The sequence below is a fragment of the Micropterus salmoides genome, unplaced genomic scaffold, assembly GCF_014851395.1.
Source record: "Micropterus salmoides isolate LMB-PRFRI ecotype aquatic unplaced genomic scaffold, ASM1485139v1 Ms_hic_scaffold_11, whole genome shotgun sequence".
NCBI lineage: Eukaryota > Metazoa > Chordata > Actinopteri > Centrarchiformes > Centrarchidae > Micropterus > Micropterus salmoides.
In genome coordinates, this window is record NW_024040152.1 from 23,997,532 (window position 1) to 24,016,053 (window position 18,522).

At 39.3% G+C, this 18,522-nt stretch overlaps 1 protein-coding gene across 2 annotated transcripts in view; it reads left to right on the forward strand.

Annotated features, from left to right (window-relative positions):
• The window catches only part of adcy2a (adenylate cyclase 2a), an 80,752-nt gene that overhangs the window by 58,753 nt on the left and 3,477 nt on the right, over positions 1–18,522 (forward strand). For both annotated transcript variants that reach the window (XM_038711912.1, XM_038711913.1), the window contains 12 exons: positions 159–239; positions 532–601; positions 1,454–1,551; positions 1,756–1,840; positions 6,135–6,272; positions 7,252–7,371; positions 7,463–7,647; positions 11,008–11,092; positions 15,995–16,153; positions 17,327–17,473; positions 17,796–17,906; positions 18,102–18,216. In XM_038711912.1, the coding sequence (XP_038567840.1) occupies positions 159–239; positions 532–601; positions 1,454–1,551; positions 1,756–1,840; positions 6,135–6,272; positions 7,252–7,371; positions 7,463–7,647; positions 11,008–11,092; positions 15,995–16,153; positions 17,327–17,473; positions 17,796–17,906; positions 18,102–18,216 (1,394 nt within the window). The remainder of the gene's footprint in view (positions 1–158; positions 240–531; positions 602–1,453; positions 1,552–1,755; positions 1,841–6,134; positions 6,273–7,251; positions 7,372–7,462; positions 7,648–11,007; positions 11,093–15,994; positions 16,154–17,326; positions 17,474–17,795; positions 17,907–18,101; positions 18,217–18,522) is intronic.

Sequence of the window (18,522 nt, forward strand, 5' to 3'; positions counted from 1 at the left end):
GCTCCACCACAGTTTTCTTTGGCAGAATTACAGTACAAAGACAGACAACAAGATGGTTAATAGGACTAGACTTTTACTCGAGGCTTTGATGTGTTTGACTAAATATTATGTGAACTTAAAATATTTTCTCTTTTTTCTCTTCTTGTTATCCATTAAAGAACAAAGTCTCAGAAGAAACGTTTTGAGGAGGAACTTACCGAGAGGATGATCAGGACCTTTGACGGGATAAATTCACAAAAGTAAGGCGAAAAGTAAAGTATACGCAGAATGTTTTGGAAATTGTCATAGTATTGATAAGATGTACTGTCTTCTAAAGCTGCAACTGATGAAACATGCCAACATTAAAGCAAATTATGGCATGTCTGCTTAATGTATTGGAAATTGTACTCAATGCCTTCCTCTTCATAACCTTACTGAACAAATACATAAACTTAAATCTTCAATTTTTTGTATGAACACATCTAATTTACATTGAACATTGCCTGTATTCTCCTTTTTATCTGGTCTATAACTACAACTTTATGCTTCCAGACAGTGGCTCAAGTCCGAGGACATCCAAAGAATATCGTTATTCTTCCACAACAAATCCTTGGAGAAGGAGGTAAGAGGCAGTACAAGTAAATTGGCATCATTCACCCCTCAGTGGAGATATTGGAAGAGCAGTTTCAAAGAGAATTAAAGCTGCAAGCAGCGGGCCCGAACACCACAGATCTGAGCATGTTCTGCCCATTTACACAGTTTTTCCTTTTTCATGGCGAATCATCAAAATTGAACGCCACGCCATGCTATTGACACGCCGTTTGATCAATCAAAAAAAGCTTTTTCGTCTTTAACATCACAAGGGTGTTGGGATGGCACAGCCCGCATTTGAAGTCGATCTGATCATATCTCTAGGAGGAGTTCGTTAAAATATGGAGGGTGTAAATGGAAAATCCTTGCACATTCAATCCAATGTGGCTGATTTCCTGTTGGGTTTAAGGTAAGCGTCCAAGAGGCTTATTTTTAAGTCTGGACACGATACATATACCTACCAAGTTTGGTGAATGTAGGCCAAAGAGAAAGGAGGAGGCTTTGGTTTTGAAAATTGTTAGGGGGTGCTATGGAGCCATTTTTGTGCGACCATGCACCAGACCCATATCAGATCGCTATTTTCACTAGTTCGGACGAGTGTGCAAAATTCTACAACTTTTCATGCCTGTTAAGCGCCCCAGAAATGCGTCCAATGGGGAAGAAGAATAAGGATATTTCAAACAATTACAATCACAGCGTTCGCTGTTTGGGCCCTAATTACAGAACACATTTTGTCATAATTTTACTTTGCTTACAAGTGGCTTACCCTGAAATCTTACAGACATGCGGGATCTGAATGCACAGTTGTGGAGCCTTTGAAGTAGCTTCAATATAATAGAAGCCTTTTTTTGAAACCTGACTTTGTTCTTTTTTATTCTTTTAGTACAGAGCAACAACCTTGCCGGCCTTCAAATACTATGTCACCTGCGCCTGTTTGATCTTTTTCTGCATTTTTATCGTGCAGATTCTCGTCCTTCCAAAGTAAGTGTGATTATTCTCAAACTATTATAGGAGTAACATCACTGTTAACACAGTGTTTAACTCTATGTTGGTAAAAAAAAAAAAAAAGCATGTGTATTTATTCTTATGCAATATACATTACTAAGCCAACTGTTGCTTTTTGCACAATGACAATCTTTGAATGAGCTAAACTTGGTGAACTTGATGACATATTCCATTTTTTAGGACAACTGTCCTGGGAATATCCTTTGGAATGGCTTTTCTTATCCTTTCCTTGATCCTCTTCATATGTTTCATCGGACACTTTCTGGTGAGTAAATACATTTACTACAAATTTTTATTATTATTTTAATTTTTAGATTAAACCTTGTATTTAATCAGTGGGTGACCACTCTCTAATGGTCCATTTGTGTGCTTAATGTTTGTCTAACCAAAGCACATGAGTGGCCCCTCTGATCAGCTTAATGGCTTAAGTGCCTTGTTGTTACCCTAAGTGCCCCTCAGGTTAATACAAGTGCCACTCTGGTGTAACCTTAGGGCAAAAATGAATCCTGTGCATGAAACAGGTGCTCATTCTTCATTTCCCCCTTTCCCCTTAGGGAGCCTGTGCCCACCACTGCTTTGGTACATGCTTCAGGAGACAATTATCCTTTCATTTCTGGTCCTTTCATTTCTGGTCAACATACATCTGATCAATTACTGAATACATATATTTATCTTCATCTTTGTCATGGAGACATTTGTTTCCCCACATAGCAAACACACTGTGCTGTGCTGCAGTCTGTACTGGATCTCGTAACTCTGAGGTTTACAGCATACCCTACACTATGTTTGCATTATAAATCATTTAGAGTTCATTTTTAGACGGTCAATAATACATTTAATGGGTCTTGCGATGTAATTGCTAACAATGCCCTGGCATGCCCTTTTGAAAGAGTGGGCAGGTATGACTGTAGATATAGTGATAGTTATATCTAGCCACTGGAAGATAGTCTTGGGCAGGCCTATTCAGCTGGCAAACCTGCCAATCAAGTCAGACCAGCCCGCAGATCAGTTCTATTTACAATTAAATAAAATTCAGGAAAACTTTTATGCCATTTTTCCATTACCTGTACCAGCTTAACTCGCCTAGACTCAAGTCGACTCAACTCAGTTTGGCCGGCCTCCGTTTCCCATTGCAGATAGTACCCAGAGATAGTACCCCTCAATGTAGCTGGTCATCATAGCAACGACGTAATGTTCAATGCGACACACACACCAGCAAACCACACACAGCTGTCTCTTGATTTAAGTTAAAACGTTACTCAGAATGTGAAGACAGATAAGCGGTATGAAAACCTTACAGCTGTGTTTTCCTCTGCCGATGTTGCTGCAGTCTGTGTGACTGTGGGACCAGAGGGCTCTGTGAGCGGGCGGCTAGCCGGCTTTGCGAGCTCCATCATACCAGTGAAGCTGGGGCTCTGTCTCTTCAGCAAGTGTTCCTCTTCTGCCACTTCACACATACACGCTATACCTACACATGCGCACTGACGACCCAGAGTTAGGGTTACAATTTTGGATTTATTTACGCACTTTAAAAACATTTATCGAAAGTATTATTCTTTTTTACATTTTTATTTACAGCATTAAATGTTGAAATGAATATTGTAATAGGCAGTATATTAAGTTATTGTGAGAAAACTGGTAGTTCTATGTAAAATCAGTCATTGAGCACCCCCATATCGCCAAAATGGCAGGATCCTTGTTTCGCTGCAAAGCGTCGACTGTGAGATTGACAGCTGCAGCATGGTGGCTCGCTCGTTCTATTGGCTACTTCCGACCAATAGTCACTGTTGATACCCATCAGCTAGTACTGTGGGCAGGACATCACCAGCACCATAGTAGTTTAAAGTAATTGTAAATACTTAAATAGTTAAAGCTGGGGTAGGCAAGGTTGGTGAACGACCTAGAGTCATCTAGATTTTGAAAGTATCAAACTGAAAAAATCCCAACCCCCAGACCGAATTAAATGATTGGCCAAGCTTATTACAGTCCTGCGACAGCCACAGATACGGGATTTGTTTCATTTTTGTTTCAGAGCATTTGATTTATTGATTGGTGTTGGGATGTAAAGAGAATTCCAACAAATAAAACAAAATGCTTCTGAAATAAATTGCCTACCCTAACTTCAATTGAAGAGGAAGTGGTAGACAGAAAACAAAAAAAGAAGTTTATACATGTTTATAGGAAACACTGTGATCTATCTAGGTAAGATGTGTTTGCATTTGGGGCTATATCACAGATTGTGTTGCAAAGAAATTGAAAATAAGCGCTTTCCTATTTACTTAAAGAAGGCCTGTTTATTTTCTTTTTTAGTTTAAGATTACACTACTTTTGCAAAGTAGCAAAATAAAAGTTTGAAAAAGTGGTTGTGCTTTACATAATGAGAATAATAGCTCAGGGAAATGTCCGGTCCCCAGGCCCTAGCTTTCTGAAAATGTGATCCCCTGAACAATATAGTTGAATATCCCTGGTCTAGGACTTTAAATGCTACTTTAGCTCTCTTATGTGACACTCCCTGTCTAGTAAAAAGAAATGAATAGCCAGAAAAAAGGAAAGAGAATGAGGGGAAAAAGAAAAAAGAAATGACTATTAAAAAATTAACGGTGCTACAGTATTCCATAAGCCGCAGGCCCCAGTGTCTGATATTTAGTTCTTTGCAGGTGAGAATCTCCTGCTTGGCTCTGAACTGTGCTACCTGTTGATGTTCCCCAAGGCTAAAAACGCAGACCACAAAACTCCATAGCTGAAGTCAAGAAGCCTCTTGTTGCCTTTTGTCAACTTTATCTGGCATTGCCTGGTCTTAACTTCAGTTTGTGTAATTGTCTTGTTTTTTCAGACACCCATCACAGCTTATTCTAGGGCTGCAGATTTAAGATTTTAAGATTTTACTTGGAACAGTGTTGCAGAAGAGTGTCTTTCAGTTTCAGGAGCACATCTAGTTTTTTCTTCCCAGTCTGATGTCACAAGAGGAGATTAACAATGAAATTATTGCTTAATCTCCAATATAACATTTAAAGCCAAGCTAGCTATCCATGAAAAAGTGTGACTAAAATGTTTTAATGGAATTTTCCGTTAAGATCATAAATAAGGACTATGTAATTTCAAAATAAATCATGTGATCCCTGTTGGATTTGATCATTGAAGGCTAGAGATGGTAAGATTGTATATTCAAGAAATATTTATTCATACATATTTTCCTCCCATAATATAACTTTGGATAGCATTTGAAAATCGGCCAACCAGCCAGTCTGTTGAATTTTCACTGTTGCAGCAAAGCAACATCAGCGTGCTTCACTGTGCATGTACTTAGTTTTTAGTAACAAAATAAGTTATTGACCTACATAGCATTTCTTGCAGAAACTGCTTCGGAGGGAATGATGGTGGGTATCTTAGAAAGGTCAAACATAGTTATTTGATGAACTGACTTGCATATTCTGTTGGTTCTATAACTGTGTAACTTGAAATCTTCGACTTAGATCAACCCTGGCAGATCTTACTTTGTCCTTTTAAATATCCATGTTAAATTCAAGCCATACATATTATTATTCGAAGGGTCTAGAGGTGAAAATGCATGTAAATGCCTCATTTTCAATTTGTCCCACTAGCTCCACATTTCTGGTAATCCCACTGGTGCATAATACAGTCCGCCATCCGTACTTTATTGTATTGTAATGTACATCCCTGAGCTATTCAAACACCACATCCACTTAGCGCCAATGATGCTCAGATATTGCTCTGAGATGATCAAGCAAATGACTTGGCTTTCACTGTCAATGAAACACATTCAGCTGAAGGCAGCACCGCAAAAAGGAAACGTAATTGACTGTAACAGGCACAACCAGCATTTGCTAAAGCCTGGGAAGATATTTTTGTATCGATGAAAATGTAGTAAATAAACATATTAAAATCATAATGCTATAGTGTGTCAGGTGATATTGCTGGGTTGAAATGAAGGGTGTGATTGCACAGTGTGCCCTGGTCTTAACAATTTAAACATTTTGCCCTCAGTTGTAATTTGATTAGTGAAGAAGGAGGTGGAAGCTAATTAACAACCGTTCTTTGCTTTGGTTTTAATGAATATTAGACAATTATCATTGCAGTGTGAATGGTTTAATGAAGGCTATAAATTAGCTTACATCATTTTACATGATGGGATCACTTGTAGTGATCTTTATCTAGTGCTGTTATTGCATGTAGTTTGAACCATATTGCAAGCTGAAGTTGTTAGGACCACTTGTACTTGATTGGCACTGCTGAGGCAATTAGGGGTTAATCAGTAATAGCTGTGAAATTTTTATGCATAGTTTATTATTTATGTTGAGTAAGGACAATAACTTGAAATAAATTAATTTATTAATGTGCATGTGTCTGTTCATATGCATATGTGCTTTATTTACTTATTTTAATTACTGTGGTTCACATGCGTTTCTGTTCCTCGGTGCTTCTTCCATGTGTGTTTAAATGTTTCTGTGACCTTTAATATCTCAGCTCCCAAAGTTCTTGTTTATTTCGACTCATACATTCTTGTATTTGTGTGCTGTTGTGTGTACCTGTCCCTGCAGCACTGCAGTAAAAGTGCCTCCACTTCTTGGATGTGGCTGCTGAGGTCATCAGTCATTATTGCCAACAAGCCATGGCCCCGCATCACTCTCACCATGACAACCACAGCTCTAATACTCATAATGGCAATCTTCAACATGGTAAGCTTTTATGTGCAGGTACTGCAGTGAGGGAGGGGCAACAACAAGTACCACGACCCTCTCAGATGACACCCCTTATTTTAAATTGCATTGTAATTAGAAGGTAATGGAATGCAACATGCTGTCACACAAATAACCTAAATAAATTGGCCAATAGTGATGAATTGGAACCAGGGGTGTTAAGATATTTTGTATCATATAAATAAATAAACACTTAATACATTAATACCGGTGTCTTAATGAGCTAACTTAATATACGAAGAACTGAAATCTTCATCTTATTTCTTGCAACAGTAAGAAAGGATGAGGTGCCACAGCGGTGAATATGTCTTAGCCATCATGGTTAGGGGCGGTGGATGCACGATCATTTTAAATAAAGAATTTATCTCTATGCTTTTAATTTATGTTGTTTATTAAGCCTCAAACAAACTGTCTATTTCTGCACACAATCAGCTACAGAAAAATGATTTGCATTGTTTAGTTTTGTAGAGAGAAAAAGTGAGTCAAATCAAAGTGCTCGGTGAAAGGTGAAATAGTAGCCCAAGGCTTGTGGGGAACTTGCGTGATAAAGCCCAGTGTCAGGACCCTGGTTTAGACCTTCACACAAATCGATTCCAGAGATTATAATCTTGTTTTGCGCCTGACGTGGGTCAGTCGCTCTAGGCGGATGAACCACATTAACTTGGCTTTGCTCAGTGGGGCAGCCAAGCCTCATCTTATCCTGCAGGTTTCACTTTAAAGGACATTATTGAATGGTTGTCACTATTGGCCTCTTATCTTACAAGACTCTGGTTTCCTCCAGTAAGGATTGTACTACAATGTAGACTAGTTTGTCTTTTCACATGCTGACGTGCAAGGCAAGCAGACAGGGAAGGTGTGAATGTAATTTACATGAATTGACTGGTTTGTTTTCTGTGGAAAGATTTTTTTTGGCACTGCCCAAAGATGAGACAAACCCTTCATTTCTGTTTTTTTCTAGTTCTTTTTGGAAGACAATTTGTTGCCTCCCGTTCCTGTTTACAATTCATCCAACGAAACACTGTTTTACCCTAATGGACAACTAATCACCTTCACAGACAAAAACAATTTCTACCTTCCTGTAAGTGAAGATGAACACTATCACGATTGTCTATACATTCATTATTGTCTTTGATAACTTTTAAATTAATCATCTTTTTCTGTCTGTGTAGTATTTAATTTACAGTTGCATACTGGGCCTCATCTCTTGCTCGGTATTCCTGAGGATAAACTACGAGCTGAAGATGATCATCATGTTGACAGCTGTGGTGGTTTACAACATCATTATTCTACAAACACATGCCTCTCTTCTGGACGAATATAGTAGATTTCTGTACAAGACTGAAAGCCTGGACAGGTAAGTGCACAGTGACCAACAGATACTATTCAAGAGAGCGTGAAAGAGGAATATAGAGAGTCGGGGTGGCAGAGAAAAGGAAGTTATGGTCAGACAGTGTACATCGGATATGAAACCTGTGGGATTCTGAGGTAAGTAGTGATATGAAGGGATAGAAAATGGGATGGTAAAAGAAGAGAACGAAGGTCTACCTCAAGGTCTTCCTCCAGTCAGTTGAGTCAAGGATAGCTCTAAATGAACACACCCAGGGGGCATCCTTTGCAGGTGCCGTAACCACTTAAACTGGCTTCCCTCAATGTCTATCTTCTCCCCAACCCAATTTTCTTTAAACCACTTTCTATTCAAAGCGCCTCCAGCTGGGGGTTGGAAACTAGATAAAACATGTAGTTTACATCAGCTATCCATTGATAGCTTGGTGCAGTTGACTGTAAGGTGAATGCAGCAGTTGTTGTGAAGAATACAGGCTGCAAGTGTACTTTTGCCTGAAATGGAATTTGCATTCTTAGACCTGATGAGGAATGAAAAACAGCTGATAACTTCTACAGTCCTGATTTACAAATACAGCTAGGAATGTTCCGAGCTGATCCTAAGGATCGTTATTGGGTGTCCAATCCCAGCATCAATTAATTTCACCGGACTGAGTATATAGTTTAGTTACAGCAAATACAGCTTATCCATTTAATAGTTTTGAACCAGGAACTCCAGTATTTGGATCACGTAGCTCATGAAAAAAAGACGTGCTAAATGTATTTGTCTACAGCGGTTATATTTTAATGTGTCAGATACATATTAAATGAATATTTAAGGAAATCATGCCAGCTAATAAAAGAAAGCCTTTATCCTCTCTATTTAACCACCTGGTGACAGCAAAGATCAGACTAGTTTAAAGTTACTATTAAATAGATAAATAAAGATGAATATACACTAAATGTAAACCATTAAATGATTTTCTAGAAACTATTGGTTCGGGTGATTTTTGGTACACAGAAATCAATTGACCTTGTCTGGTCCTCTTAACAGGTTTCCTCATGGCATAATTTTCCAGACCCCTCACTTTTTTTTTTTTTTGTATTATTCTTTACACTTGTTAAAGCACTTTGTAACTTGTTTTTGAAAAGTGCTCTACAAATAAGGATTATTATTATTATTATTCTACCTTTACATATAGGGAGGTCATTTAAAGGTGTTGCTTGCAATAGAAGCAAATCGTGACAATGTGTATTAACAACTGATTAGACCGATTAAACCAAAAAACAAACCTTTCATAATTGCATAAATGCACTTTCTCAGTCATGTTGCATCGAGTCAGTGTTTTCCCTACAGCTTTAGTGTAAAGAGAGGGCACTTATTTTCTATAAGGTCAATGAAATGTCAGTGGCATGTCACAGCCTGTACTGAATGATGATCAGGTTTGTGTAACTGAAATAAGCGTTATTATATCTTTAGTAATTATTGAGGGTATAGAGGATTTTATTTGAAATATACTATCTATTATTTTAAATTGACAGTCCATCTGAAATTTAATTACATTTCTTTCTGCAACTGCAAATGTGCTCTGTAAATCACAATCCTGTATTCTCCTTTGAGAAAAAAAAAAATCAGAAACCAAAAGACAGATATTTATTATATATCTGAACTCTCAGATATCTAGGAATAGTACAACATGCTACGAGTATTAGCTGTTTTCAGTCATGTGTCCACACCTGAAGTCCATGCCTTTTTAGAAGGCATTTAGTGGAAAGAAATTTCACTGTTTTATACAGTAAATGAATCAAATGGTTTTCCTGACAGTAAAGTTACATCATCAGTGTGCAAACCTGGCGTCCTTGCTGTCAGGATGTGAATTACAAAGATGCTGCACGCTTTTACTGTGCCCATAGTTCAATTAACAACCCCACAGCTCTTAAAGCTACAATATCTGGTTTCTGTTTCTACACATGTGAAAAATAGATAACACGTACATCATTGTATGTGAGATAGATTTATAGTTTTTTGGAATACACATGTTTTCACTTTTCACAGAATGAGGCTGCTGTCGTTTTTTAACAACTCTAGCCTAACTTGTCTCTGTACTGGATAGACAGAAACAGCATTTTAATAATTCTCCTCTGACATTGGTTAAACAGGGAACATTCTAGTCTAAAAAATATTAAGTCTCCCTAAACAGAGCATCCGAGAGAGACTGTAGTGATGACAATATGTACAGACAAATCCTGGAGCTACATAGACAGCCAATAATGTAATACGTCTTTGTACATTATAACAGAACCCATTGTGGTTTTACCTCGAAAATTACATTTTCTGATTCATTGCTGGAAGCCCTACTTGCAAATACAAGTCTTTTGGATGTAATATTCAGAACAAAACTTTTTGGAACCCACAGCGACCCACAGGGTCTATTAACTATTACTAGTTTTCATCAGAAACAAATGAAATCGTGCTTCCCGTTTGTGTGTGTTCCATCTCCGATTTGTCTTCATGTGAAACAGTCTGTCCTCAGTCATTGCCATTGATTGTGTATAGAAAATTGATTCGATAATGAACCAGGCGAGTGCAGAACTCACAGGCTGTTTGCTCTGTTGTCTGCTGAGCTCTGCCCTAGATAAGAGTAAATGTCCATTAATATGCTAAATGTGCTTGCAGAAATTAGGATGCAACAGTCCTGTTTGAATCTTTTCACATTCACTGCCAGACTTGAGTGCTATGAAGAAAAATCAGTTTCCATGCAGTTTTAAATTATCTTATAGGTGCATTTTTAATCTATTTTTAACATTGCTTAGACAGTATGGTGCTTTTAAGGTGTATGAACATGTACAGCAGCAAGATTTGTATGTATGCATGCACAGTACAATACATAAATAAACAATAGCTGTAGCTTGGTGGGTTCCTAATCCTGCCCTGGACAGGTGTCCTAATTTTTGGGTTATGATGGTGGAAACACAAGAGCTTGCCGTGTATTTATAGTGCTTAATCTTTGCAGATCGTGAACACTGTCTAAGTGTTTGTTGCATCTTGGAAAATGTTTCTTGTGAACGCACCCCGGCAGGGAAGCTCAGCCACCGGAATGCAAATAGTAAACAAGCTCTTGTCACAGCAAAAGCAGAAGTGACAGTCTTAACCGAGTGACAGCTGGGAATAAAATGGTCTGCTAACCACTCGTGTGACATGTCATAGGCTGCTGATTGCAATCTGAATTTTTAATTAAATGTTCTTACTCGCATCCCCTTCTTGGCTTTTATCTTTTTTTTGGGGGGGGGGGGGGTACATTTCACTCTTTATCACTGTCTTTATCTTTTTTTTGTCTTCTCTGTCTTTCTTCACACACTAACGCATTCTTCCTTTTTTTCTCTGTCATTCAAGGCCTGGCGTCCTCAAAGACCTGAAGACTATGGGCTCTATCTCCCTCTTTATCTTCTTCATCACTCTGCTTGTGCTTGCCAGACAGGTAAGTCCACACTGTAATGGTTTGACTGACGTTATTGTCTGCCTTGTGCACACTCTCCCCTCCGCAGCTTTGCTCTTACATCAACATTACCATTGCACTCTTGTTTTTTTTTCCCCCACCGTGTTGAAGTTGTTTATTTGTTCTTGTTTTCTCTCAATGTGGAGTGGCTATTTTTCCCATGTACAATGGTCTTTGTCGCTGCTAAGCTCATGCTGCATCATCTACATACCTCTCACATTCCTCCTGGCGAGGCATTCCGCTTAGACCCTTAACAGTCTCCCAGGCATGAACACGATTGAGTTTGATGTAATGCCCGACTTCACAAGAAGCGGTGCAACATGGGATTGCACACGGGTCATTGGGGTCCTCACCATGTATGTTTCTTTTGTGCAACTAGATCTAGATTTAGATACAGACAAAATTTGACTCCTGATAGTGCTTTATTGATATCTTTCTATCTACCTTTATTGCCTCAGAACAGGGGGAGGGCTTCTAGATGGACTCTTGAACAGGTGAAAAAGACAGTAGAGAATGCAAGCTTTTTCTGCAGCTGTGCAAGAGAGGCATCATGAGACCAGTTTGTCTGGCCTCCCTTCAGCCACTCTGGGCAATGATTTACATGCACCAAGTCTGAAGCTACTCACGTGGCCTTTTGAGCTGTACGAGCAAGGAGCTGCAGGGACCAGATACTGGCCGTTGTGGAGAGTTGTGTGCTTCTTAGTCCGGCTATTTTGGGGTTATGCTACACTGCAGGGTACTTAGTGTGCTTGGGAGTGAATCAGAACTGGGGCACCACTGTGCTCCGGAGCTACAGTACAGTCTTAGCTAGCAATATCAACTGCATGTATTTAAAGTAACATTAATCAACGCAGCGTCACACTCTGTACATTTTCATTACACAGATGTGCACATTTTTACTCTAAGCTAATGGTATACAGTAGATAACACAGTACATGTAGGCAATATAGTGCATGCAATGTGTGACTCTGTGCATACATACTTTAGTTGTATGGTTTAGAATAGACTTGAAGGGTCCATCCTCTCTCTGTCAGTGAGAGGAGACACGGGCAGAACACTATTTTATACACTATTTTTCAGAACACTGTTTTATATCAGAGCTTATCATTAAATGGGATGCAGCTGATCCCCTGGGCTCTACTCTGGACTGAAATAACAGCATGGTTGCTGCACACTGTTTTTCCCTCTGTGAGGGACTGATCTGAAAAAGCATACTGACTACATGAGTGGATATGCAGGTGTAAACAAAAGCACCACCAGTTATGCCACCGCTAAACTCATACTAATAAAATAATTGGGCATTCCAAGTGTGGACAAACAGTACATTGTGTGTGCTGTATGCATTATTTTGTGTGATTTAAATAAATATAAAAGGGTTATTTTGCACAACTGTTGAGACACTATAAATCCCCGTTGGGAACTTGTAATATACTTCCTGCAGTAAGTGCTGCTGGATTTTGATATCGAGCCACAAATCTAGGGATGAATATTAAGTAGACTGAGTTTGAGTGGATATTTGCAGAAGACAAATTGCTAATGTCCCCCAGCTCAATGAAAAGGCACCAGGTGCAACTGTCTGTACAGCAAAAAATAACAGATGCCATTTATTAATATCTGCTCAGTCTCACACACACTTTGTCTTTGTGCCACCCTCCCCCTCTCTCTGTCTCTGACTGTAGCAAGTAATTGTATTTCTAATATCAAATCATAACACTGTCTCTGCTTGATCATTCTTCCATCAGATCATCTTACAGACATGTTTCTCCTTTGGTTGATGCATCTTTATTTAAGCCTGTTCCTGAGCAGCGCATGACGAACTGATTTGATAAGAGTCATCATCATAGAGCACCTGAGCTGTGAGCGCTTCACATAATCTGGAGGAACAGGAAATAATAATAATAAATTTTATTTGATGGCGCCTTTCATGGCACTTTACAACAAGACGCAAAAGTACATAGCACCATAAAAATAGAAAAAAAAACGACAGGAAAAATAAAATTTAAAACATCAATGGTCAAAATGGGAATCAGTGTTGTACATTATTGCAGTGAGTATGCTAGTTTAAAAAGATGAGTTTTGAGCGCAGTTTTAACGTTGTAACGTGTAATAGAGTCCATTGTACGGATGTGTGGGGAGAGAGTTCCAGAGTTTGGGTGAAGCATAGGAGAAGGCCCTATATCTTATTGCTGTATGTCATTAATTGTTTGGCCTGTTTTAATTTATCTGGTTTTATTTTTTATGTCTTCTTCTGTATAACTTGTCCAGCACTTTGGTCAACTCTGGTTGTTTTTAAATGTGCTTTATAAATAAACTTGACTTGACTTGACCCATTGTACTGAGGTTGATGGTTGGTAGTGTCAAAAGACTTGCTGTGGAAGACCTCAGGGAACGAGATGGAGTGTAGGTCTGAATGAGGTCAGTGAGATAGGTAGAAGACAGATTGTGGAGGGCTTTGAATGTTAGTAACAATATTTTAAAGTTTATCCTTTGTGATACAGGGAGCCAGTGTAGTTGAATCAGCAGAGGAGTGATATGTTCTGTGGACTTGGAGCGTGTTATGATCCTTGCTGCAGCATTTTGGATGAGTTGCAGTCGATGAATGACTTTGTTAGGAATGCCTGCTAAAATTGCATTGCAGTAATCAATTCGTGATGTGACCAAGGCATTTACTAGGACTTCCATTGAGTGTTGAGTTAGAGTAGGGTGTAGTCTGGAGATGTTTTGTAAGTGTAAAAAAGCAGTCCGGGATACGTTATTGATATGGCTGGAGTAAGAGAGGGTACTGTCCAATATTACACCGAGGCTCTTAACCTGTGTGGAGACAGGTATGGCGGTTCCATATAATAGGGAGTGAGCTGGTGTTGGTTTTTGACAGAGTAGGTTTTGAACCAATGAGCAGTAGCTCAGTCTTACTATTGTTGAGATGTAGGTAATTTGTTGTCATCCATGTCTGAATGTCATGTAGACAGGCAATGAGTGTACTGGAGGGGAGTGTGGAGCTGGGGTTTGTAGACAGATAGAGCTGTGTAACGTCAGCATAACAGTGAAAATGGATGTTGTAGTGCCGGAAGATGTTGCCAAGAGGGTGGAGGTAGATGATAAATAATAGTGGTTCTAGCACTGAACCCTGCGGTACTCCATTGTGGATCAGAGGTTTCTGATCTGTAGTTTTGGATTTGTACATATTGTGACCTTCCTGAGAGGTAGGAAGCAAACCATTCATGGACAGTGCCCCCAATTCCTATATTGGCCAGGCGGTCCATGAGGATGAGAAGTGATACGGTGTCAAAAGATGCTGTGAGGTCCAAGAGGATGAGAATGGAGAGTAGAACGGAATCTGTTGCACGGAGGAGCTCGTTGGTGATCTTAGTCGGGGCAGTTTCTGTGCTGTGTCTGGGTCTGAAGCCAGACTGGAATTTTTCCAAGAGATTGTTTTTACTGAAGTAGGTCTGTAGTTGAGATGCAACAACCCTTTCCAGATTTTTCAATATGAATGGTAAGGTGGAAATTGGCCTGTAGTTGTTGTGATCATTGCAGTCTAAACCAGGGTTTTTCAGTGTTGGTTTGATTATGGCAGCTTTCAGACAGGGTGGAACCAGTGCACAGTGAGGAGTTGATGATGGATATTACTAGGGAAATCATAGAAGGCTGTACAAGAATAATGTTACAAATTGTACCCACAATATTCTCACTGAAGAAACTCATTCCTTACCTTCCCTGAAGCATTTTCTCTGGATTGCCTAGGGCTGAACAATTAATCGTTTTCAAATCGAAACTGCGATTTGAAAGAACGCGATTAGCTAAACATGAAGATGCCGATTAAAATGTAGCTTAATTATACAGCGCATCTGACCTGTTTTAAACACTCGTGCAGTTATAAATTCATTCATTCCTCCGTCCTTGTATGACAATCCTGCTCGCCAATCACAAGCGCAATGCTTCTCCTATGGGTCCTACTCACCAATCAGAGCTGGCACAGGGCGTGTACATTTTACAACAAACGAAACTAGAGGAAAACGTGGGATAATGGCGCCAGCCGAACTGACACAGCTGTACCGCGGTTTTGTCTAGCGTCAACTCACACGGAAGTGTTTCAGCAGCGGAGCGTTTAGCCTGCCCTACGTTGTTGACGTGTTGTTAATTTGTCATTTTGTGTGCTTCCACTACGGACAACAGCTCTCTGTGAGCCCGTTCCGCTCTCTGCAGGCTAACGTTACTTATCCACTTGGAGCATTTCAGAATAAGAGCGTTTTGCCTGTCTGACTTTGCGGACTTGTTCAGATTTTGCTTATTTGTTCAGTTGTCCTTGTTTTTTGTGCTTCTACCATGGTTAAGTAGCTAGGTAGTAAAACGTTTCTTTTTTTTTTTTTGTCTGTTTTTAACTGTTGATGTATGATCGGGAATGAGCAAAAGGTGTTTTATTTAATTTAAGATTTTGTATGCCGTTCTAGTTCATCTGCTCTGTGTTGCTTGGCGCTTCAGTCAAAAATAGACTGGCAGTGAATATTGAACTTTAGCAAAACTTTTACAATTAAAAAAAATCAAATCATAATCACAACATCGGGCTGAAAACTTTTCCCCCAAATCTTTCAGCCCTAGGATTTCCTAGCGCTGTGTTCTTTGAAAAGTCTTGTTAATATAATGCTGGTAATCATGTTTTTGTAGCTATTCATTTATGTGATTTAACCATCACTGTATTTCTGTCTTTCTTGATGGAAGGTGCATGTGGAACAAAGGTGTAGCTCGTTCTTTTCAACGTCACATTTTCTTTAATCCTTGGTGAAATCCACACTTCTATTGTGTCTATTTTTCTCTGTGACTTGATGGAAGCAAGCAGTACAGCTGTACCTTCAGTCTCTTCACCTCTGTGTCCTCTTGTAACAGAATGAATATTACTGTAGGTTAGACTTTCTGTGGAAGAACAAGTTCAAGAAGGAGTGCGAGGAGATTGAAACGATGGAGAACCTCAACCGGGTTTTGTTGGAGAATGTCCTGCCTGCGCACGTTGCAGAACATTTCCTGGCGCGCAACTGGAAGAATGAGGTAGGCATTTATTATGTCCTCTCTTCTTAGGGATATGAAGGATGATGTAAGTTCTGTTTTGACAAACGGCTGTAGGACTGATGCATTGTGGTTTCACAGAGGTCTTGCAGTGCCACTGGCTAAATGGCAAAATCCATTACATTAATTCATTAGCTCTGATGAGGCATTGCAAAAGCAGCTTACCTCAAAGATAATCCATGTTTCAAGTCAATACAATAGATCTGAATTATGTACATGTTTTATTTATTTGCTACTAATTATGTTGATTTTTTTGATCTACTTAAAAATCAGAATGGGTATTAATATTATAAGACATACATTGGATATTTTAGTTGGGCTTTAGCCAATCAGTTTAATGGAAGAGTTTATGCAGGAAATGTTAAGTATCCAAACCCAGAATGTACAGTAGAGAGATGAGGTTCTAAAAGTACATTAAAAAATGCTTGGTGGTGAATGGAAAGTACTTTGATTTTGGTAATTGTTTTTTTTTTTGGAGAGAGTTTGAAATTTCAGGTAGTGCTTTGTTCAAAATGAAAACTTTTAAAATGGAACTGGCTCCTGTGATTTAGTATAGGAATGATTAATTACTTACAGTGATGACAAAACATTGGGAGACACTGACTAGATGAATTTACTGACTTGCCTGTGAGATTTTCCTCATTTATCATTCTGAATCCTGTTATATCCCCTGAGTGCTTCTCACAGTGCGAACTGTGAAAAATAAAGTTTTACATCTTAGAAAGTTTAGAGGACGTGGCATCCTGGAGGTCATGGTAGTTTAAAATGGGGGATACTGCATTTGCTACAAAAAAAAATCTGAATGAAGAGTCTCTACTCGACTACTCTATTCCTGCAATTGAACAGGATTCAGGAGCAAGTTGCTGGTGTAATGGATTTTAGATTCACTGCCGTTTGTATGGTTTATCACTTGTTTTGCCTGCTTCCGTTTTCCCACTGAAGTCTGAGAATGCTGTCAAGTAATTTTTTAGCTTAAACACACTCACGATTCAAATCAGAGATTTATTTCATCGTGCTTAGCTTGAAATAATACATCAGAATTGTTTCATCTGCATTTCATCCATATTAAGTCTGTGGTTTATCAGTTTTAGACCACTGTTTTTCAGCTGTGCAAGCTAAATGTCTGTCTTTTGTCCGCTGCTTTTTGTCATACAGGATCTGTATCACCAGTCCTATGACCTGGTGTGTGTCATGTTCGCCTCCATCCCAGACTTTAAAGAGTTCTACACCGAATCTGACGTCAACAAAGAAGGATTAGAGTGCCTCAGGCTCCTCAACGAGATCATTGCTGATTTTGATGAGGTAAATAAGCCTCCCAAACTTCACAGCATCATACGCATGGACCGTGAATGCTAGACACAAAGCAGGGTGTATCTCCTCCAGCAGGGTTCAGTGATTTTCTAGCACTATATGATCGGACACTGAATTATGCATCTCATGTGCAAGCTACAACCTCTTGTAATGCTATCTGAATTTTCTGTGAGGTTTTCAGTGGCAGGCAGACAGGGGGGAACTGCATAAAGAATATTTTTTACATATATGCACATGGCTGCATGTACATCCTCTATAAGCTTCTCATTTGTTTTAACTGTTGTGTGGACTGTGATTGCATTTGTGTGTGCAGCTGCTGTCCAAGCCTAAATTCAGCGGTGTGGAAAAGATCAAGACCATTGGCAGCACTTACATGGCTGCCACTGGACTGAACGCATCACCTGGGCCTGAGTACACATCACAGGTAGGCTCATCTCACTCTCTCTATCACACACACACTCACACACACTAAAATCACACATACTTTTTGTTATTTTCAAACATATCTAATTCCCCAAGTCTTTGACGTCACTTCTCAGAACTTTGTGCGACTGCAGCAAAATCACATTTAACTAGAAGTGAATGTGTTACTGGTTCTGTTCCTCACTGTTTTACGCAGGAGCATGACAGGCAGTACATGCACATAGGGACCATGTTAGAGTTTGCATTTGCCTTGGTGGGGAAGCTGGATGTTATCAACAAACACTCCTTCAATGACTTCAAACTCAGAGTTGGTGAGTTACACATGAAAGCGACATTTAAAAGTGCCGTGAGAGTGAGTTCAACAACTTTTCCAAATAACATCTTACCCACAGTTTAACTGCATTTTGCCTGTTGTACCATAACATTTTCAAAAAGTGACTGCAGCGTGAATTCATCATCATCATCCGCAAGATGCTCAGTACATAGTGAGCATGGAAAATGTGAAGTGCTTTAAATATAATAGAATTCAGCAGCAGGGAAGCGACTTTGTCCGACATCAAAATGCAGCAGATGAATTAGATGAAATATGAGAGCGCGACAATATCCCTGCTGTTGGA